We start from the raw sequence: 24452 nt of genomic DNA, 5'->3' as shown, positions 1-24452 counted from the left end.
ACCTGTAGCCATGGGGTTTATATGCATTCTTTTACTATTCACAAGTCGATTTTAAATGAATTATAGACACAACAGTGGTACAAATAGAGTTATAAAACATTGCCATAAACAATAAATCATATTTACATACATTTCTCTCCCTAAAACTCTGGTTTCTCTCTCAGCTATGTGTGTGTGTCACCACAGCTACTCGGTTCAGGGAGGTCAGAGGTTAAATGAAAGGTGAACACTCCTTGATTTTTTTTCCCCCTGGTCCTTCCTGAATTATATTCTGAATTACAGCCAAAGGCCCAAGAAGGGCAAAGGGGAACAGAAATGCCAACACTGGAACAGAAGAATTCACAGGTCAATTCAGTGCATCTTGGATGTCCTTTCCCCCAAAAGTAAAATAGGTTTTCCACCAGGTGAATCTTATTCATAAATAACTGATGTTGTTTTCAGGTGTCCCCCAGTTAAAGTTAAAAAATAAATCATAAATGTTGACACCTCTGCATTGGCTATTACCTCAGAGCTGCATCTACACACACACAGCATCATGCAGGAAACCTTCATGTGGCAGGGAGACAGTGTTTAAAGCGACACACGACTATACACTCATCAGGATGCAGGAAATCCCAACCAAGCAGCTTGGGTCTGAACTAAGCACATGCAACATGCTAGTCTTCCTTCCCGATCACTTGTCAGTCAGACTACGTGTTCTTGCACACTGCAAGATTTTGCAACCTTTCTCATTCTGCAAGTGAACTGAACACTGCATTAATTTCAATTACATTTATCTGTAATAATACTAAATACTAAAGACCCTGTTTAAAAGTGGCTGACAGATTAGTGTTGCATTCACATTTAAAGTCGGAACAACACGGCACAACATATAATGATTAAAGCATCAATGTGTAAACAATACCTATAGCTTATTTGTAAAAACATTTCTCATTCCTGGTTTTTTGTTTCACGGTTTCTTTGCGTTTCTTCTGTTCTTCGTTTTGTTTTTCCACAGACATGCATGGGTATGGGGTGTAGTGCAACGTTACAGGATGCTCCGTATAAAAAATGCAGCGTGAACTCTTGCATTCTCTTTATGCTCCCACTACCACAAACCTAGTCTCACCAAACACCAGAAAAAGCTTGTGATTGATGAGTCAGCATAAAAGAGCATATTTAGGGGATAGGTAAGAGATTAAATAAAGACAGCAGGTGGTTGTGGAGGGTGAGGGTGTTGGCATTGGCATGGTAGGGGACAATCCACATGAGACTGGCCCAAAAGGAACTCCTTCTCTCGGGACAGGCACGGTCCGCTGATCTGCTGACTGTGAGAGTGGTAGAGTCTCAGGAAGGACAGAATGGAATGAACTAACCACAAAGCAGTTACACACCACAGCGAAATCTGTGAAGCATAAAGAGGCGCACCATTAACTAAAAATGAAAAATCAGATCAGTTAAAACAGATGCTCTTTTCTTGAAGTAAAAACTGTAACAGTGCACCGTTGATGTGCAATGCCAGGATGTACCTGTGCACAGGTGAGCTCTGAGTAGAAAGAGGAGGTTTCCACATCTAAGTAAAGGGGCACTGATTGCGACTCAGCACAGCTGGAGAAAAAAAACAGGTCATGAATCAACACATCCCAGTCAGAAGTAAGCAGTTTAATCAGGTGATGTTTGTGCTGTTTCGCATGCAGTTCTAAAAATATTGCAAAAAGCTTAAAACCAAGATTAACCAAATTTTTTGGTGGGTTTAAGTAAAAGACAATAGACAAACTCAAATTAAGCATGAAATCAGACTGATTTCTCATTTGTGTAAGAAACATCTTGAGAATTTCCCAACAAATAATATTTGGCACTTTCCAAAACAAATTCCTTGGCAATGATTCATCTTACAGATATATCTGGAAGATCTCACCTGTATGGGCGAGTGCTGTGATCAGTGATGGTGTTGCACCAGGACACAAGGCCGAGGGTCAGAATCACACTCGCTCCCCCCGAAAGGAAGAGCACACACAGACTCAGAAGAAGCGTGAGAAAGGCAGAGAACAAAGTGCTGCAACACATAAACAGGCAACCATTTTAGCTTCTACACCTGCACATGACGAAACCAGTCCTGGTACAGTTAACATTTACAGTGTTGAACACAAAAGTACACACGCTGCACTTTTAAAAGCCTAACCTCAACGACCTCTGTGATATTTGCATGTACCTTTTCAATAAACAATTTATTCTAGTAATTTAGAAATATAAAACAGAATAGTTTATTATACTTATTATCATTGGTGTTATTATTTTTATTTTCATCCTCATAGAAATTTGCATGTATATACTTCAATTAATAAAGTACATAATATTTGGTTCATTATTAATAACATATAATAATAGGAACAGGTAGCAACATTATGTACTATATTATATTATATTATATTATATTAAAAGTAGTACAGATATTATACTATTATTATAATATACTAATGACCACAGTCAAAACAAATTATAAATATTAATGTATTCATTAAAATACACAATGTTGCCTCTACCTATTATTATTATTGTATTAAATATTATATTGATTATGATTATTATTATTATTATTATACAAATAGTACAGATGTACTACATATAGAATAATTCTTGAATATTAATGCCTTCTAACTATTAATACATTATCATAACAATGTTACATCAATTACATCTATTTTTATATCATATATTATATTATATTATATTATATTATATTATATTATATTATAATAGAAGTAGTACAAATAGTATACGGTATACTGATAAACACAGTTTAGAAAAATCAATGAATATTAATGCATTGTTAAAATACAAATTATGTTGTTACATCTATTACCTCTCATCTATTATTATATTGGTTATAATGATATATTTTTATATTATATATTATATTATAATAGTAGTAGTACAGATAGTATACGGTATACTAATGAACACAGTTTAGAAAAATCATTGAATATTAATGCATTATTAGAATAAACAATGCTGCTACCTCTAGCTATCATCATCATCATCATCATCATAGTCTGTATCCATGCTGCTGTTATTATGGTTGGTGTTTGTGGACTCACTCGTCGTGGCGGCGGTGGAGGTAAAATAAACTCCTCCAGCTTTGCGTGGCTCCGTACAGCACAGTGAACACACCGACAAACGTGGCGAACTGGCAGGCTGCCGGCGGTCCCCAATGCTGCACCACCAGATGTGTCCCCGCGGCCAGATGTGCGCCGCTCGCGCTCTGGTTCTCGGAGCGCCAGAAGCCCTGAGTGAAAAGCGCGCAGCGGCCTTTGAAGGCGGAGCCGTTCAGCGCTAACGGCACCACCACCAGCAGGCCTGCGATCACGGACAGGGCGTGGGCAGCGCAGTGCGCCAGCAGCAGTCTCCGGTTCAGCTCCATGCTCTCTCACACCGCTCCTGGAAACCTCGAGATGCTCCACAATCCCGCACACTTGATGTTTTTAACGTTGTACGTTTTATTGCTGTCTAGCGGTATGAAGTCCAGTCATGATCCACAATCTCACGTCTAGCACGTATTTACGGAACGATGGCTCTGTCTCAATTTACACTCAGACATCCACAATACGGGGTGCGGAACCAATCTTTGTAGTATATATATAGTGACCTAATGTAGGGAGCATGTAGTGGATTGGGATTCCGCCTTCATGACGCATTCGCTGATGATTGGTGGGTTCCAATCCGCGTCATAGTGGAACCATTCAAATGTAATCTCCTTTATTAAGTGGAAAATTCCAGCAATCATTCAAAAAATCACTGATGAGACAGAATAGGTGATGGATTGCAGGTAATAGCCAGGGGACATGTGATTGTGCTTGACATGTAGCAGGCTGGAGAATGCTGTGTCTCTCCTGTATTGAATAGATCTTTTTTAAATCATTTCATCATGGGTTGCATGTAAAAGGACATTGTCATGATCTGCTGGGGAGAGGTGAATTTATATAGTATCAGATAATATCATAGTTTTAAAAAAGTAACAAAAAAGTGTGAATTTTGAAATAAAGTTGTGGATCGTGAATCTGGGATGAATCTGGAGTGAAATTGAGATTTGGGACGTGAGTGTGTTTTATATAATCAGAATCCAAACCAGAGCCAGTTTTGGCCAAGTACGCCTGAGTACACAAGAAATTTGTTTCTGGTTTAGAGTAAATCGTCAGTGCACATTGAACACACAGACGCTGCACAGCAATGCTGGACTGAAACAAGACATTAACTAATATAGACAGAACAGAAGACAGTACACATGTTCTTCTCTACGGAGCCACCTGCTACATCCCAACGCCTACCTCTGGATGGAGTTCTCTTCAGTTGGAGACCAATTATCTGTGCAGCCCAGGACGGATCCACGTTTACAGCCTAAACAATTCAAGAACTATGGGAATGGATTTTGACTGTAATTAATATAAACAGGAAACTACAATAGTTCAGCACTGCGATTTGGATGAACAGTTTTGCATTTAAGCTCCCATCACTGCACACATCAACAATGAAGAAACTATAATAAATGGACAGTCGGTGCCACCCAGATGAAAATGGGTTCCCTTTAGAGTCTGGCGCCTCTCTCAAGGTTTCTTCCTCATACCATCTCAGGGAGTTTTTCTTTGCCACTGTCACCACTAGCTTACTTAATAGGGATAAACTTATAGACTCTAAAACATGAATTTAAACTTCATAACCTTTTTATCTCTGTAAAGCTGCTTTTGGACAATGTCCATTGTTAAAAGCGATATACAAATAAAACTAAATTGAAATTGAATTAAACTGGCCTATGATAGAAAATGCCATTATAGTGCAGTGATCGTCCAGTTGGTATATTTATTATAATGTAATAAAAGAAAAATCATTTTGTGCCCAGCCTTTTAATTTATTGTCTAAAGAGTAATAACTGATTAAGGCCAAATGAAAAATTGTATGTTTATGGTTTATAAGGCAGGAGTCAACATCTGATCCTAAACTTGTATTTCTGTCTGTTTAGACCAGAGTGCCCAATCTTTGCAGGTTTAATGCCAACCAATCAAGGGCTACATTTAAAATGAAAATCATTAGATTTAAACAAGTAGAATTTGGTGTGGACTTTCTTGGTGGGAATGAAAACCTTCACCCACACCAGCTCATTGTGGAAAAGACTGGACCCTGCTGGTGTAAACTATTGCATGTTCTCCCCATGTCCATGAAGGTTTCCTCCAGGATCTCCTGCTTCCTCCACTTTTCAAAAACCTGCTAATAGGTGGATTGGTTATGATAAATTACCCCTAGGGGTGAATGAATATGTGAATGGTCCACTGCAGAGATGGCAAAAGTACACGTATCCTTTACTCAAGTAGAAGTACAGATACTTGACACATGTACAAATAGTGACTATACTTTTTCACTCAAGTTAAAGTAAAGGTGTTTGGGGTCTGACATGTACTTAAGTAAAAAGTAGCCTTTACTATTACCTGTTCTAGTGTCAGGCTGGTAACTGGATGTCATGTCATATTAATATATTAATACAAAAGAACATTTTGTTATCTAATGAATGTATCCAGGCTGAACAACCACCATTTTGAGCACATGTTGAGAAAAGATGATGATAATCAAGTGATCAGGAATGTCTCTGTTCTCATGTTTACATCACTGACTCCCTCTGTCTCATCCACATTAGCTATACTTCTTGTTGCCATCTGCCTTGCTTGTTGTTAGCTTCATAGTCTATACTACATCTGTGGTGTGTGAGAGGCAGGAAATGATACACCAGTGGTAGATTGAAAAAGGCATGCAATAACAATAAATATGATGCGTTGATGAGCTGAAAACAGCACGCAGTGACAAGAAAGAATATCGATCATGCCACCAAATAGATTAAAATTAAAGTAACGAGCCTGTTTTGAAAATGTAAGTTCAGATATTTGTGTAAAAATGTAATGAGTAAAAGTAAAATGTCATTGAAATAAATAAATAAATAAATAAATAAATAAATAAATAAATAAATAAATAGTGAAGTAAAGTACTAGTACAAGAAAAAATCTATCTATGTACAGTAACAAAGTATTTGTACTTTGAGAGTCACTAACAGCTAGAACCAAATTCCTTGTGTGTGTCAACACACTTGGCCAATAAACCTGATTCAATCAGCTCTGGTATTATGCTAGTGGTGTAGGTCTCCTGCAATGACTGGATCCCAAAGTAGGGTTCCTACTTGGTGGATTAATGCCTTGCAGATAGTGTTCTAGCACAGACTCTGGTCATGATTCTGATCAAAACTATTACCAATGCTGAATGAATGGCATGGAATGAATTTGATGTTATGAAATTGTGGAGTATTATTGGTCGAGTCTTCTGGGAAAACAGATAATCATAAGCTTATCTCCATGATTATTTGTTTCAAAATAGCCATTAGTGTACTGTCAAAGATTGCTCATACACGGTGTGTGTGGTTAATTGAACTAAAGCCAATACTATTTTGATCTGAAAGTGGAGAAGGGAATCTCTGTGGGCGGCCATGTTGATTTGACGTCACTCAAAAAGGAAAAAAGAACGAACTGACGGAAGTTGAGGTAATTGTCCCTAATTGACAAGCTGAAATTTCAAACCGAGGGGCATTTCCTGCTTTTTTGGCGTTTGTATTGGGAAAATTAGAAATACATTGCTATTTCATCTCGAATGCAGCATTTTTTTGTCTGTATTAATGGGCGACGCTAGTGGGCGGTAAGTGTCTGAAAGGAACTGAGAGCTACACACCGACAACGAAGAACAGAGCAATTCCTAGCACTTTAATCAGAGTTGACATCTAAAACTGGATTCATTATAAGGAGCATATTATTTAAACACCTTCCGTCCTTGCACTCATGGACAACAAGGTAAAAAAAACTTAATTTCTTTTGCGATCGTGTTGTGGTGTTTTCTGGTGGTGTGGCATGTCTGCATGGCTGCAAGTCTGCATGCCTCTCATTCAAAGCATACTAGATCCCTTACAGTTCTATTTCAATCTTTTGCAATTGGATCATATAAACGCGAGGTCTGAGCTCTTTTTTTTTCTTCTTCTTCTTCGTGTCCTCAAAAAGACATAAAAGCGAGTAATTAGGGGCAACAATGATCATGCACTTAAACCTAAAAGTGTCAGAGTGAACAGTAATGTCATGGCTGAAAAACACAGCCGCTTCACCACACTACTGTGTGCACTGTGTGCCATTCATATTTGCTCGATATATTCAAGAACTGAAGCAGAATAATGGCACATCTCGTGATCCTTAAGACAAAACCAAAGTTCCTCTTCTGGCTGCTCCTGTTATGGGTCGCCACAGCGGATCATCTGTTTCTGTATCATTCTGTCCACCTCCTGCATGTCTTCCCTCACCACATCCATAAACCCCCTCCTCAGCCTTCTTCTTTTCCTCCTGCCTGGCAGCTCCATTCTCAGCATTCTTCTACTAATATACTCCATGTCCCACCTCTGCACATGACCAAACCATCTCAATCTCTCTAATCAACTCATTTCTAATCATGCAGACTTCCAGCTCCGCCTCCTGTCTGTTTGACAGTTCCAGCTGTCTTTAAACCATCCAGAGCAGATTTCACCACAATCTCCTGAACTTTCCCTTTTACTTCTGCAGATACGCTTTTATCACAGTTCACATCTGCCACAAAGACAAAACCAGGGTTGAAGAATAATGAGTTTGTTCTTTAATGCTGAATGTGTATGAACGTGAATATCGAATAGTGCTGGTTCGAATCAAGCTGCGTTGAATACGATGCAGAAGGAAACCTACAGCCGGAAATACATTAAACATGTCTATACATTAACCTTGTCTATACATTAAACATGATTATACATTAAACATGACTGTATATTTAAAATGTCTATACATTAACCATATCTATACATTAAACATGTCTATACATTAACCATGTCTACACATTAACCATATCTATACATTAAACATGTCTATACATTAACCATGTCTACACATTAAACATGACTATACATTAAACATGTCTACACATTAAACATGACTATATATTAAACATGTCTATACATTAAACTTGACTATACATTAACCATGTCTATACATTAAACATGACTATACATTAACCATGTCTACACATTAAACATATCTATACATTAAACATGTCTACACATTAAACATGACTATACATTAACCATGTCTACACATTAAACATATCTATACATTAAACATGTCTACACATTAAACATGACTATACATTAACCATGTCTACACATTAAACATATCTATACATTAAACATGTCTACACATTAAACATGACTATACATTAAACATGTCTACACATTAAACATGACTATATATTAAACATGTCTATACATTAAACTTGACTATACATTAACCATGTCTACACATTAAACATGACTATACATTAACCATGTCTACACATTAAACATATCTATACATTAAACATGTCTACACATTAAACATGACTATACATTAACCATGTCTACACATTAAACATGACTATACATTAACCATGTCTACACATTAAACATGACTATACATTAACCATGTCTACACATTAAACATGACTATACATTAAACATGTCTACACATTAAACATGACTATACATTAACCATGTCTACACATTAAACATGACTATACATTAACCATGTCTACACATTAAACATGACTATACATTAAACATGTCTACACATTAAACATGAGTATACATTAACCATGTCTACACATTAAACATATCTATACATTAAACATGTATACACATTAAACATATCTATACATTAAACATGTCTATACATTAACCATGTCTATACATTAAACATGACTATACATTAACCATGTCTACACATTAAACATGACTATACATTAACCATGTCTACACATTAAACATGACTATACATTAAACATGTCTACACATTAAACATGACTATACATTAACCATGTCTACACATTAAACATATCTATACATTAAACATGTCTATACATTAACCATGTCTACACATTAAACATGACTATACATTAACCATGTCTACACATTAAACATGACTATACATTAACCATGTCTACACATTAAACATGACTATACATTAAACATGTCTACACATTAAACATGACTATACATTAACCATGTCTACACATTAAACATATCTATACATTAAACATGTCTATACATTAACCATGTCTACACATTAAACATGTCTATACATTAACCATGTCTACACATTAAACATGACTATACATTAACCATGTCTACACATTAAACATGACTATACATTAAACATGTCTACACATTAAACATGACTATACATTAAACATGTCTATACATTAACCATGTCTACACATTAAACATGACTATACATTAACCATGTCTACACATTAAACATATCTATACATTAAACATGTCTATACATTAAACATGACTATACATTAACCATGTCTACACATTAAACATATCTATACATTAAACATGTCTACACATTAAACATGTCTACACATTAAACATGACTATACATTAACCATGTCTACACATTAAACATGACTATACATTAAACATGTCTACACATTAAACATGACTATATATTAAACATGTCTATACATTAAACTTGACTATACATTAACCATGTCTATACATTAAACATGTCTATACATTAACCATGTCTACACATTAAACATGACTATACATTAACCATGTCTACACATTAAACATGACTATACATTAAACATGTCTACACATTAAACATGACTATATATTAAACATGTCTATACATTAAACTTGACTATACATTAACCATGTCTACACATTAAACATGACTATACATTAACCATGTCTACACATTAAACATGACTATACATTAACCATGTCTACACATTAACCATGTCTATACATTAACCATGTCTACACATTAACCATGTCTATACATTAACCATGTCTATACATTAAACATGTCTACACATTAACCATGTCTACACATTAAACATGACTATACATTAACCATGTCTACACATTAACCATGTCTATACATTAACCATGTCTACACATTAACCATGTCTATACATTAAACATGTCTACACATTAAACATGACTATACATTAAACATGTCTATACATTAAACATGACTATACATTAACCATGTCTACACATTAAACATGACTATACATTAAACATGTCTACACATTAAACATGACTATATATTAAACATGTCTATACATTAAACTTGACTATACATTAAACATGTCTATACATTAAACATGTCTATACATTAAACATGTCTACACATTAAACATGTCTATACTGGATTATTTGTAATGTGTTTAGAGACTAAACACAAAGCACAAAATTGCTGATCTGCACAAATTGCTCCTAAAACATTTACAATTTATCTGCGAAACACAAATCTACTGTACAGCTCAGTGCTGCATTGTCTTATGTCTACTGTCTCACTGTTCTATTTCTACTCCTCCTCATTGTCTCATGTCTACTGTCTCACTGTTCTATCTCTACTCCTCCTCATTGTCTCATGTCTACTGTCTCACTGTTCTATCTTTACCTCTACTCATTGTCTTATATCTACCATCTCACTGTCTTATCTCTACCACTCCTCATTGTCTTATGTCCACCGTCTCACTGTCCTCATTGTCTTATGTCTACTGTCCTGTCTTTACCCCTTCTCATTGTCTTATATCTACTGTCTCACTGTCCTATCTCTACTGTCCTCATTGTCTTATGTCCACCGTCTCACTGTCCTCATTGTCTTATGTCTACCATCTCATTGTCTTTCTGTGTTTTTTTTCCTCACCATTTTGCAGCAATTCTTACTTGATAGGAAATCCAACACAGAGATTATGGAAACAAAACAAACACTGGCCTTAAAATCTAGGAAAATATTTTATGTATAAGGTACACATATAAAGCATTTCTCTCTCTTTTTTAATGCAGGAGTCAGATGCTGTTGATGATGGAGTCTCGGAGGTCGAGAGCTGCTCTGCTTCGTGTTTGGGTGCTACAGGAGGCTCGGACTCACGGGTGGACTCCCAGCTGAACAATGCTGTACACCTAAAAATAGAGGGTAATGCATTTTACCGGGAGAAGAATTTGCGTAGCGCCATCGGACGTTATCACCACGCCTTGCTTGTGCTTCGTGGTCTGGACTCAGAAGTGACGTCAGGTCTTAAATGTTTTAGACCCCAATCACCTTCCCTCACCCCAGAGCAAGACAAACTGCTCAGGAGCACCCAGATTGACTGCTATAACAATCTAGCAGGTAGGTGTTACTAGAAAACAGTAGTTGCAGATTGCCCCAGATTTTGTAAGTAGAGTGTTGAATTAATTAGTCTTTGCTCTTTCCTGCTTCTGAAGCAGCTCTTCTCCATCTGCTGATGTTTGCGCCCATGCACCAAGGAAACAAATCTATCTATCTATCTATCTATCTATCTATCTATCTATCTATCTATCTATCTATCTATCTATCTGTCTGTCTGTCTGTCTGTCTGTCTGTCTGTCTGTCTGTCTGTCTGTCTGTCTGTCTGTCTGCATTGAATAACATTTTATTTAATGATTAGAATAAAGCAGCTACTTGAAAAAAATCAATCAAGCATCTCTGTGATCAAGTTGTTAGTATCTTTATATCAAGAACTGTATCCTGCTCTAAAAGTAAATTTTCTGTGTCAAGCAGCATGCTTACTGCAGCGTGAAGTTGTGGACTATGCCCGTGTTCAGGAGTACAGTTTTAAGGTCCTGCAGTGGAGGGCTGGAGATGTTAAAGCCCTGTATAGAGCTGGACTAGCCACCCTGGAGCTGGGTGATGCTCAGACTGCCCGGGAATACCTCCTCCAGGCCAGCAGAGGGAAACCTAACGGTAAAAATGTTTTTAACAATAGACAGCGTTTTTTTTTTTTTCTCTTTTTATGGATGTAACATCCCAGTACAGTCTTTGCAATTGATTGGTTGAGAGAGGATTGAGTGCAGTTCGAGATTCCAGTATGAAAAAAAAAATAAAAACCCAAGATGCATAACAAATTAAATTTAAATGGACTTTTTATTTTTTTAAAGAAAAATGTAAAATTAGTGTCTACATGTTCTTTATTAATGCATATTAAGGTTTTTCAATCATATGAAAGCATCAGGCATGTAATATGTGACTCAGACACGTGGAAATATTAAACAATCTTTCTAGACAGTGAACACACTAATGCATCAGTGTAACTTTAAATGCAAGCTCTCACTAGCCAGCATCATAAACTCATAACCAGTCCTACACCACTAGCACAATACCAAAGGTGGAAAGTAACGAAGTACAAATACTTTGTGACTGTACTTAAGTAGTTTTCTAGTATCAGTACTTCACTATTTATTTTTTGGACAACTTTTTACTTTTGGTCATTACATTTTTACACAAATATCTGTACTTTCTTCTTCTTAAATCCTTCACTTAAGCAGAAGTACAGATACTCATGTTTTAAAAGACTCTGGTAAAAGTTTAGGTACTGACTACACTTTTTTACTCAAGTTAAAGTAAAGAAGTTTGAGCAATGACATGTACTTAAGTAAAAAAGTAGCCATTACTACTACCTGTTTTAGTCTCAGGCTGGTGACTGGACAAATCAATATTAGGGCTGTCAATCGCCTAAAATATTTAATTTTGATTAATCGCTTGATTGTTATGAGTTACCTTGTAATTAATTGCGATTAAATTAGATTGACAGCCCTAATATTAATATGACTTGCTGCTCCATACCCCAATGTTCCACAATTCTGTTCATGCAGATGCGTTTCTGCTGTTAAATCATTCTGTGCTCTCTAATGCATGCCATGGAGATGGTTAATGCATTTGATAGGAAAAAGAGTTTATATTCTCCATTTTCCTTCCTTATTCGCTAAAGTAGCACGTCAACACCAGATCCTTAAAATGTTTTGCCTGCTGCTTTTCTTAATGGCCTTGAGGAGTCTGGAAAATATCATCCTGAGGAAGAAGTCGTTAGTTAATTGTCAAACAGCATAGGTAGTAGTTAATTATATATTGTTATTTCGTCTTCATCACTGTAAAGTGAAATGCAGTTTCACGTTTAGAGAGATGAACCTCATATGCTAGAATAGCACACACTGGAAAATTGTTTACAAATACATTTATTCAAAACAATATACATACATTTTTTCATCAAATTTAGGATCAATAAAGTATTCCTATTTTGAAATGTATGACATGCATAATGGGAAATCACAGCACGATCCTGAAAGGGTAGAAATAACCACTTATGTGCCTGTAATAATGTCGGTCGTATACTTTTCAGATGCCAATGTGAAAAAACAGCTCCAGCGAGTGGAAGAGCGGCTTAACAAAGACTATGAAAAGGAGAAAGCTCTTTACAAAGGCATGTTTAATAAACAGAAGCAGGCAGAAGAGGAAGAAAAAGCAGAGAACCCAAATCAAGCGTGAGAAGCTCTGGAGATCTGCACCAGCAAAAAAAAAAGTTGAACAGTGAAACTGAAGATGATGGCCTACCAAAATGTGGGATAAATGTTGCCCAGGGCATGGAATATAAACCCCAGTAAGGTATTTAATGAGGGTACAGATATTTTGCCAAGACAGAATGAGGGCAGACTTGAAACTGTAAAAGCCTTGACAGTGGCTCGATCAGAGACTCTCAGTTATGATATCAGTTAATTTCTGTTCAGGTTTGTTGTGTGTGTTTGTGTGTGTGTGTGTTTGTGTGTTTGTGTGTGTGTGTGTGTGTGTGTGTGTGTTTATACTATAACAGGAGAGCATGTCATCTTTCAGCACTGTTACATAATAAACATTATCTGACTTTTTTTAATTTTAGATCACAGACTTCATGTAAGAAAAAAATTGGGATCTAATAAATATTAAAGCTGCAATTGATGTACAACAGTGATTTGTTTTTCATTCCATTGTGTGAGTGTGTCATATATAAATATGTATATGTATCACTAGCTCCATTTAAAACAAGTGATCACTTTTCCTTTTAAGTGTTTATTAATACTGAGTCATTATTTAACACTGAAATCTTATTTATTTGAAAGTCCTGAGCACACTTTATATTACACAACATACTTTCAGATTTCTTTTTTTACGGTAAACGCACTAAAGCCTATAGTGCAAAGTTTATAGTATTCTAAGTAACACTAGAGTACACTGGTGCACCTTGAGTATAATAATGCACAGAGACACGGCATAAAGATGCATGCAGAGGCACAGAAACTTGCAGGGAAAAAAAGAGCTGTTTAACATATACACTCCCACATGATCAGAAGTTGTGTAACTTGGCAGTACTAGCGCTCATACTGTTTTTCCGTACACACGTTAATCCCGGTTCTGGCCTTTATAACTGGGCTGCATGTGTAATTCTACAGTAAATAGAATCTTTTTGAAATTTGTTATATGCAAAAATAAGCAACTGCTGCATTTCTACATAGTTTAAACATTTATAGTTAAACACGTTACATTAAATTGATGAGATACAGGTTTTTCTTGTTTGCCCCTTAAGTGCTGTGGTGCAGGAAGTTCCTGTGACGAACTCAGTCCATGACTTGTAGGGTGGCAAACATTTGCATGATTTAATTATATCAAAAATCTGTGATGATTGTCCATTATCTATCCATCTGTGTCTGAAATAAAGTTGTGTTTGTTAGTTTTTTTTCCCCAGCTTTTTCTAGTCTTTCTTTTTTGATTTCTGGTTCTTATTGAAACTGAGAGACCTCATAGAACCAAAAATTTTCCTCCCGAGGTCACGAAATGATCGAGAGCGAGTTAGAGGGGCCGAAGGAGGTGGAGAGGGAGAAAAGGATGGAGAAGACAGGGGTGAGGTTGAGTGAGTGCTTCCCTCCAAGCTTTGCGAGCGAGAAAGGTGGAAAAGACTGGCAGTGGATGAATGTTTGTCCTCTTTCCTGACCAGATTTCGGACTCGTTCTGTACCTCTGCCGTCACGACCAATCTCCAAAGAGGAGCACCAGTGGTTGTTCTGTAGATAGACTTCCCGTTTTTGGGAACGGGATGACAGGAATCCCTGAGATTCACTCCGGAATAAAGCTCTCCTTGATAGCCGGAGGCTGGAGCTGTGGCCATCCCAGTTTGTTCCTTTCCTTCTAGAGAGATTATTCTCTTTTCGTTCCTGTACCCTGCTTGACGAAGTCTCTTTTAAAGAAGCATGCCTCCATCCCAATTCTCCAACCCTTTCCTCCCTTTCCAATTCCTCCTCCCTTCCCCAGAGTCTTGATTCAAAACCTTTCCATAGCTTGGTGGCTTTCTTTGGAGTCCATGAACCTGCTTCTTCCTCCCAGCAGCTGCTGTAGTCCCTTCCTGAGTAACTGCTGACTGTTGATGCTCGTACCAGCTCTCTGGAGGCATGCTTGCCCTGATAGAGCCCTTCCCCATCACCACTTCTCCTCCAGCCTCTCTCCTGAGACCTCCACCCAGTCGCAGCTCCGGCATCTTGCCTGAGAGAACCACCTCGGGGTCTGATTGGGCCTTCTAGTGGAGAGCCACAGGGGTGGATGTGCGGAAGAGAGCACTGGGATGGGGAGTCCCTCCGGAACACAGATAGTTGAGCAGGTGTAAATGGTGAATTTGAGAGCAGTCGAGGAGGAGAATGCACCCTTGAACGGGATGAGGAACCAGGAGAGGAGGCAGACTCTGAGAAAGTGTGCGGTAAAGGCAGGATGGGAGAGGTGTGGGAAAGAGTGGGACCTGAGTGATCAGGTCCCACTGATTGACTGTTTGACTGTGTTGTATGTATCAAATGACAATCTGAATGAGTAACCTGAAGACGATGCTGCTGGGAAAGGTAGTCCGGTTCAATTAGACCAGTCCCTGCCCATAGGTTTGAGGATGAATTCGAATAAATACCAGATCGATCTTCATAAGATGTAGGAACGGAGGTTCGAGAGGAACGAGGTGTTGGAGCATCACATGGAGATGCTGCCCCTTCACCCCTCTCCCTTTCGTTCTGGAAGCACTCAGCGTCCAGCTCCACCCCTTCCTCCATAAGCCCTACTACCACAGACCTTGGCAACCCAGAAACACGTGAGATCTCACACACCACCACTGACTCCTCAGTTAGTTTAGCAGGACTTTCTGAGGCTTTTGAAGGGGCGCAACCCTCCATATCCTCTCGTGGAGCCCCATTCCAGTCCAAGGACTTCGAAAAGTTAAGTGAACCAAAGGTCTTTCCGGTGATCTCCAATGATCCACGGTTACTAATTGTGGATGGGCAGGTGGAAATACGAGGTCTGCTTCTCCAGTTTGGAGTGCTGGTGACTGTTGTTGAAGAAGAAGCAGGAGAGGCGGTTGGAGTGACAAAGTTGCTGCTAAGATGCCCACATGATCCTGACGCCTGCTCAGTTATGTTTTTAGCATCAATATTAAGCGTTTTATTCAAACTAGGATTAAGGTTTAAATTTAAGTTGAGGTGAAAACTAATGTTGAAATCCTCCCCGGTGACAGATGGCAGGTTTCCAAGGTTAATCGAGTTCCTACATGCTTTTTTAGCAATGTTGCTCAGATTAACTCTAGCAGAATTGCCCAGAAAAGATTTACATGGGGTCAAGCTGGTTAAGCTGGAGGAGGAAGCACTCTTTGGATGGACTCCTTCATAGCATATCCCTGCAGAGAGCTTCTGAGTTGCTCGATTGGAAGTCTCAGAAGTCTGCCTGCTGTGGTACTGATGCGCTAATCTGGTAATGTATTGCTCCAGCTGTGTGAGAGATGGAGATGGTGGAGGTTGGGTCCTCACAGGAGGCTGTTCAGGCTCTGTTTCCACAAGCTGGTCCCCCTCTGGGCTGAAGGAGCGCTCTGTGGGGGAAGGATTCTGGCAGGAAGTAAACAGGGGACTCTGCAAGGCCACTGCATGGAGTGGACTAGGATAAGGGTACACCTCTTTTGTCTTCCTTGAGACCAGGTCGGAGCAGAATTTCGGGTCTAGTTGCAGCTGTGGATAGGTGTTGGAGCTTGACAACACACATTCTTTCTGTATTGCCCCAAGACTGGAGCAAAGTCCAGTCAGAAACATGAGCCCATCAATCTCTAGTTCCCCTGTTGAAAGAGCATTAAAACGACCATGTTATACAGCCTTCACTGCACAAATATGACAATGTCATAAAAGTGGTTAATAATTTTTCTCCTACCAGTAGAAGCAGGCCTCCTATCTCCTTTTTGGACTGACCCTCTTGAGTTCTGTCCATTTTGTGGTTCATCCTCCCTCCACCGGGTGGTACTGTGATCCAACGAGTGCGGCCTGCATGGCCCCCCCATTTTAGGTGGACCTCCAGGGGCTGCCTCACTAGCCACTGAGTAACAGGAGTCAGACAGTGAGCTCCCACTGACTGAGTAAAAACCTGTGGAAAAGAACATAAATGCATAAATGTATATAAAATATGTATAAATGAAATGAGTAATTTTTATAGGTGTATAAATTAAGGAATAAACAAAGTGAGCAAAAAAGGGCAGGGTTAATGTTTGCCAAAGGCTGCACAGAGCTCTTAAACATACATAAAAAAGTGAGTATGAGGCTGATGTGGAAAGTAAACAGTCAAGCAAAATGTCAATCTGTCAAAATGTGCATCGGTCAAGAATTATATTACTATTTATTTTGAGCCGCATATATAATTAACCTCATGCAACAGGTTAATATCTATGACAATTCTATAGTTCCATTCAGGCACAATGTTTACTTAAGATGTTTACTGGTTGGTTTGGGATTTTCTATTGCTTTTCGAAAAGCAAGTGCCAAAACCCAACTGTGAACGTAGCAGAATGGTACAAAGTCCAGCAATAAACCTTTTCAAAGAAAGGAGTGGGCTTTGAAGAACCTGCCTTCCCTGTGTAGGTACAAAATCCTTTAAAGTCTATGCAGGTACAGGTGTTCATTTTCAAAGAACATTCTAAAAACTTTTTTAAGAATCTGCAGCTGCAAACAAATGAGCTTCACTTGTTTGAAGTCTTTTTTTTGTTTGTTAGCAGCAGTACCTGAACTGGGTCTGGAGTCACAGTCAAGTGAAATGGTGCCAGTGGGATCTGGAGTGGGAGGAGAGAGAAGGTCGGATGGGATGTCCCATGAGAGAGTGGACCAGCGGGAGCTTGGGCCCTCTGTAATCCTGACACCTGGCACTAAAGAATCTGCTGGAGAAGGAGTCTGAGAACAAAAAGCAGATGGCACAGGGTACATTATCACATGTTAAAACAGCCTACGGGTGGTAATTACAGGGCATGAACAACCGGAGATGTTTATGTTTACAAAATTCCAAAATAGTCCTTCGGCAGCAAGCCATTAACTTCACACGGCTATTAAAAGTATTTAGAGACGAAGCTGCCATTCAAGGTCATAATAACTGGTGTTCCACACAATGCCAGAGCACTCGAGAAGCCATGCATGTGCGAGGTCATCGCTTTGAACGTGTCAAAGTTCATCTTAAAATAAGTTTGGAAATTCATGGTATTTATGGAGTGCAGTAACTGAGCTATTTCCCCCTTCACAAAAGGACCACTCTTTAAATATCCCTTCACAAGTGACCATTGTGCGGTTCCCTTTACGTCTGATCAGTCCCCTGCTTCACTGTTCTCAGTTTTACACACAATGCAGGTGACTCATAATAGTGCTGAAGAACCAACCCCGGGGGATGGGAGAGTTCATAAGGAAAGAATAGAGAGAGCGACAGATGACGAAACAAAGAACTAAGGAAAAAGGATGAGAGGGGGCTGAGGGATTTTTTTAGAAAGAAACTTTGACCAGGCTTATCTCTGCTCTAGCAGTTTACCCCCAATTCCCTTTCTCCTAGTTTAGAAATATATATGGCAGAAAAGCACGAAGGAAAGACCATGTCAGAAGTAGAGAGGGAGCGAGAGATTGAGAGCAGAGGACAGATGAAGGTCTGAGACTTAGCGAGAGAGGACGGATGGAGATTGATAACGAGGAAAGCGAGCATGAGTCAGTGGGAAAGAAAGAGAGAGAAAGTTAAAGAGAGCGAGCGGGGGCTGGGTTGCCTAGTGAGAGAAACAGCATGAAGGAGGCATTTTAAACCCCTAGCACACGCACACAAACACACACACACACACTCTCCTGGATATGACTACCACCCCCTCTTCAGTGCTGTGTACTGCTGAGCTGCTCCCTCTCTTTCTCCATTTCCCTCCCTCTCCCTGTCTCTGTCTTTTTCTCTCACTTCGCCCACACAACCGATTCAGCAGCAATACTTATCTCTATCTCAGATGGAGGAATATTTTTTCCTCAGCAGATTGATGTTATGTAAGAATGCTGCAATCATCATGGAGCATGATATAGATATGTTACTTATATATAGAACTCTACGAAATTCTTCATGGGTTCAGTTTAATAATGAGATCTTATGTCCTCATCCCTTAAGTTCTGTTCAGTGCAGTGTTCAATGCTTCCTTGAGTAGTTCTTTGCATATTTAAAGGTTCTTCATAGCTCTTAAAGGGCTTCCTTTCAGGCAGTCAGAACCTACAACAATCTAGAACAGAAACATTGAGTGAGAGACAGTTCTGTGAGTGGAAGCACCTTGTTGACAAGAGAGGACAGAAAAACATTGGCCAGATTGGTCTCAAACAATTAGTTTTGACAACAATTGAGCAGAGAAGCACCTCAGCATGCACAAAAGTGGATGTGCTACAATAGCAGAAGACCACATCGAGGACCTCTCACGTTAGCCAAGAAATTAGACAGTGAAGATAAATAAACATCTGGACTTCCAGACTTAAACTGTCCAGTTTGGGTCACCTCAAATTTTTGTTCTTGTTCGGAGCGAGTAAAGGCTGATGTGTTCCTTCGCTGTGGTAGCTCATCTATCTCAAGATGTGATGTAATGTAAGTTCTGGGACGCTTTTTTGTTACTATACACTTCCTGTAAGTGTAGACAAGTCTGGTCATTTTTTTCTGTGATCTCTCACATCATCAAGGTGTTTCAGCCTGCAGGACTTTCACACACAGGAAGTTTTGAGTTTTTCACACCATTCTGTGTAAATGCTAAAGATGCTAAAGGTGTGTGGGAAATCACAGAAGATCAGGAAATTCTGAAATACTCAAACCAGTCTCTCCATGCCCCCCGCTTTTCCCATTCTGATGTTTGACGTGAACATTGATTAAGTTCTTTTTTCCCGTATCTGCATGATTTTGTGAATTGTTCTGCTGCTGCACCATTGATGATCGAATGATAAGTGCAGGAATGTGTACGTTTTATTAGGAATAATTTTGCTAATAGAAAAATGAACCAAACAACTTTTCCAATTTGAAGCCTGATGTCATTTAACTACACGTCCAATTCCTAAAATTCAGTTGTTTTATCATTTAATAGTGTTTTCAGTAATACAACCTATATTGATTTGAGTACAATGTTCAAAAACAGAACAGAAAGGTTAACATCACACACACACACACACACACACACACATGACTGCTTTTCAACAAGATTAAACCCAAACATAAAATTACTATTCAATTATTTCTCAGACAAACACAAACACAATAGGACTGAAATGTCCAGACATTGCTCTGTATAAGAAATGCCGGTTTGTGCATTTTTAAAGTATGAAATTACAGCAGATTTGATTACACAAGGAAAGAAGGTCGGGGTGATGAGCAAGGTTGGGGGATGAGCAAGCAGGGTTGGAGAAATCCGATACGGGCCTAAGAGCAGTGTCACGGCCAGGACTGGCCTTTTCCCAGCAACCCATAAATTGAAAAGAAGCAGTCAGACACACGGTAGGAAAGTAATATAAGATTAATGAGAAAAAATGGGTAGAAAAAAATGGGCAGAAAATGAGAAAATGGAGGAGGTGAGGTTTTTGTGTGATCTCTCTTGTCTAATGAGAGAGAGCACTTACTGAACCTCTCATATCAATGTCACCACATGTGTGCAGACATTAGTGTCATTAGTCTATTCAATCACAAGACAGTCATTAAGGGCCGACTTCTCTTTCTACAACATCAACTTACCGTAGGAGGCTTTTCAGAATCGGAAAATGAAAGGTCTCGGACTCTGCATCCCAAATAACTCAATAATACAATAAGTGCATCAGACTGGAGAGTTTAACTCCATCATCATCCCTATATTTAGTCATTCATCCCCTGATCCGTCACTCACTCTTTATCAAACAGTAAAGAGGCGATGACGCAAGCAGCTTAAACATTTGTCCTGCTTATGCAAAATGGCAGATGTGTTGGCGGAAAAGCAACAAACAAACCCGGATGATGACTTATTGTTCCTACAATTTTTGAAAACTGCATCTGATCTGATAAACCCAAGTTTTATTGAATATAGGGATCTATCGGAATCTGGTCAGGGAATGGCATAATTCTTGTGCATGATTTTCAATCCAGTGTGTAAAAACAACGAGTTTTTGCTGAAGGATCCTAACTGTGAAAAAATGACCATTTCTAATCGAATGATATGCCACTGGGCAGAGGTGTGTGTCCTCATTGTGTTACTTGTAGCTACCTAACATCTGCTCATTTACATTGTATCTTCCTTGGACACAGGCCATTCTTAACCCCTGGTGTCATTTCAGACAAGCACTTCCCCCAGTCTTCTCTCCTTACACAGACACACACAGACACACACACTTCAGAAAAGGCTTGCGGCTCCAGCGAAAAAACCTTTCATACCTGGACAGGAGCTCACCTTGCCACATTAGCTCACTAAAACCCCACCTCACCAAATCCATTACTGTGCCAAGTCTTAATGGAGACTTCAATCTCGTGCCTTGTATCCCCGTGTATTTCACAACATGTGTGAAAGCAACATGTGGCCTATTCTATATTCAACCTTGGCATGTAGAGAATGTGTGTGTGTGTGTGTGTGTGTGTGTGTGTGTGTGTGGGCTTGAATTGTAAATAGTGGCACCTTGGATGCTTGACGTCACCAAAACGTTTGACTCGGATGTGCAGATGTTTATACGCGATTGATCACAAAATAATAGGTTATAAATGAATTGCCCCTCTTTGGGGAATGAAACCCCTGCCCCCCCGCTGACCTGTTGCCTGCAGGTGGTCACGGCACCATCCTCGGCGGCGCTGTCGAGGCTCGCAGGTTGGTCACAGGGTCCATCCGCGGTGTTCCCGCTCTCATCCATCACGGAGTCGATCAGCTCCAGCTGGCGGCCCCGGAGCACATCCAGCTCCACGATGCCGGCCAGCGTGGCTTTGAGGCGCTCTCCGATGCGCACTCGCTCGCTTCCAGACCACAGCGAGTTCACGCAGCTTCTGCGCCCCGACATCCTGCGGGTCTAATCGGGTCCGAACAGGAGAGAATTGCTGGTGTGTGTGTGTGTGTGTGTGTGTGTGTTTGTGCGCGCGCTTGTGTATGTGTGTGTAGCCGGTGCACCATCGACTGTCAATGCGGCATCAGTGTTGCCGTGTTACGGTGTGCGACAGCAGAAGCATCTCGTTCATCTCGACATCGTGTCCAGTCGCTGACGATTTTTCCCTCAAGCGCACAAAATACATTGCCGTTCTCCAGCTAACTTCATGCACGTGTGTGTGAGCGGGGAATAAAATGATCCATTATTTGTGATCTTTAGACGAAAAACCGAGCGATCATCCTAAATCACACCTGAAGCGACCTCCTCGGCATGTTCCCATTCCAGCTCGTTGATTCAGTTCTGCGTAAAGCGTTGCGCGGCACCGCAAACGCCGAGGGGGCGGGGACTCTGGGTGAGCGTCCTGCTCCTGATTGGCTGGAGAACTTTTCGAAAAGAAAAGACGCAAAAACACGGCGCTTTAGGTTCTTGGTATAAATTGCTAAATAGATTTTTTGTTAAATTAACACTGTTCTATTAACCTTTTTTTTATTTTACATTTAATAATTTGGCCTATAGAGTTAGCAGAAAAACAGCAGTGACTGAATTTAAACGCTAGGTGGCGCTCTGCCACTGTAATAACCCCAGGAGTGCTCATTTTGAGGTTACTGACGATTCAATATCACTTAAATATTATACAATGCCATCTTATGTGGATGTATATTTTAAGGGCAAAATTTTGTGAACACCACGTACTAATTGTGCGTTCTAATAAAATTCCATCTCAGATTTGGTTCCTATTTGCTATTATAACAACCCTCATTCTTCTGTGAAGGCTTTCCAGCAGCTTATGGAGCAGGTTGTGAGGGTCAGCCATTATAGTGTTCCTTGAGCAAGGCCCTTAGAGTATACAGGAGGATTTAGGTCAGTGCTTTTTCGCCGGCAACGCAATTTCTTGGCAAACCATGTCTTCGTGGACCTCTGTTTGTGTACATGGCAATCTTTAAACAGGAACAGGTTTTGGCCATTTAGTTCCAGTGAAAAGAAGTGTATAACTACAGTTTCCAACATCTTGCGTCAACAGGTCAGCAAATATACATGGATGGTTGTGATGATCAGTTTTGTTTACAATATTTTGGCCATACAGTGTAGGTCTGAGTGCAAATCTCGAAACTTTAAATCAAATTATTTGTACATTTATTTGAAGAAATATGTTTCACATAAAGAAATATTTATAAAGCATTCATATCTGTTACCTTTATTAATGTAAAAAAAATGGTATCCTTTATCTCAAAAATCTTATGTAAACTAGATAGTGTAGAAAGACATCAACTTAAATCTTTGGAACATCATTGGTGCATTTTAAAGGAACAATTTTTAATTGTATCATCACTTGATTGTGCTATATGTTTTGTTAACATTTAGATTTTTATAAGTGGACATTGGTTATTTCTAGTCTTATATGAACATATCTGTGCTTCTAGCCTACTGGGGGAGGTGGTAACTTAGTGGTTAAGGCATTAGATTTTGTATCTGAAGGTCATGAATTCAAATCCCAGCCACACTGCTGCCACTCCTGGGTCCCTGATCAAGGCCCTTATTCTATTGCTGCTCAATTATATGAATAAGATAAAGTTCTGCCAAATGCCATAAATGTAATTAAAAACTGTAGCTACTAAATATCAAACTGGTGCACCACCATTGTAACCAGGGATGGGCGGTATTTATGATACATGTATTTCAAATACGCATTTTAAATATGAAATAGGGTGTTGTCATTTGTATTTGATATGGTTGATTAAAATAGCTTAATGTTTTGTATTTTTGTATTTTTAAAATACTGTAAAGTACTATCTAAGAAGTCCACATGAAGACTCAGTAGTTTGCCCAGACTTGTTAAGATCAGAACAGAAAATTGATCTATATGGAAGAAGGTGGTAAAGGTAAGAAATGTGCAGGCTGCCCTCTTTCTAACAGGTGTCCAATTATTGATTGCTATGAATTGTTGCTATGAATACAGGTGCTATCAGTTATCAGTTGAGTCAGTGTTGCTGAGGCCTTTTCTTACCAAACACCAAGAAACTAAATTAGGATACGATTATGAGTCATTCGCAAACTGTTAAATATTAAACTGTTGCTTACTTTAAAACTAAATTTTATCTGGGAGATCACAGGGAAATGTATGTGAACATTCGTCTGTTAAC

The 24452-nt window shown here is 39.1% G+C and overlaps 3 protein-coding genes across 3 annotated transcripts; 1 reads left to right on the top strand and 2 right to left on the bottom strand.

Annotated features, from left to right (window-relative positions):
* Positions 1-13: 13 nt before the first annotated feature.
* Positions 14-3620, bottom strand: LOC310736315 (transmembrane protein 179). Its single transcript, XM_083559749.1, has 4 exons — positions 3078-3620; positions 1898-2035; positions 1509-1587; positions 14-1384 (listed from the first exon to the last, which is right to left on the bottom strand). The coding sequence occupies exons 1-4, from the start codon at positions 3398-3400 to the stop codon at positions 1178-1180; spliced, it is 747 nt and encodes a 248-aa protein (XP_083415875.1). The 5' UTR covers positions 3401-3620; the 3' UTR covers positions 14-1177.
* A 3094-nt stretch (positions 3621-6714) lies between these two features.
* On the top strand, positions 6715-13869 carry ttc9c (tetratricopeptide repeat domain 9C). Its single transcript, XM_083559751.1, has 4 exons — positions 6715-6857; positions 10922-11246; positions 11658-11840; positions 13273-13869. Exons 1-4 carry the CDS (start codon positions 6846-6848, stop codon positions 13416-13418), a joined length of 666 nt encoding a protein of 221 aa, XP_083415877.1. The 5' UTR covers positions 6715-6845; the 3' UTR covers positions 13419-13869.
* Positions 13870-14061: 192 nt separating this feature from the next.
* On the bottom strand, positions 14062-22661 carry LOC310736307 (uncharacterized protein). Its single transcript, XM_083559738.1, has 4 exons — positions 21985-22661; positions 17964-18129; positions 17123-17332; positions 14062-17030 (listed from the first exon to the last, which is right to left on the bottom strand). The coding sequence occupies exons 1-4, from the start codon at positions 22225-22227 to the stop codon at positions 14653-14655; spliced, it is 2997 nt and encodes a 998-aa protein (XP_083415864.1). The 5' UTR covers positions 22228-22661; the 3' UTR covers positions 14062-14652.
* Between the last annotated feature and the right edge of the window lie 1791 nt (positions 22662-24452).

Source organism: Silurus aristotelis (genome assembly GCF_946808225.1).
Source record: "Silurus aristotelis genome assembly, chromosome: 14".
In the NCBI taxonomy this organism is placed as follows: Eukaryota; Metazoa; Chordata; class Actinopteri; order Siluriformes; family Siluridae; genus Silurus; species Silurus aristotelis.
This window is presented reverse-complemented; position numbering and strand designations above follow the sequence as displayed.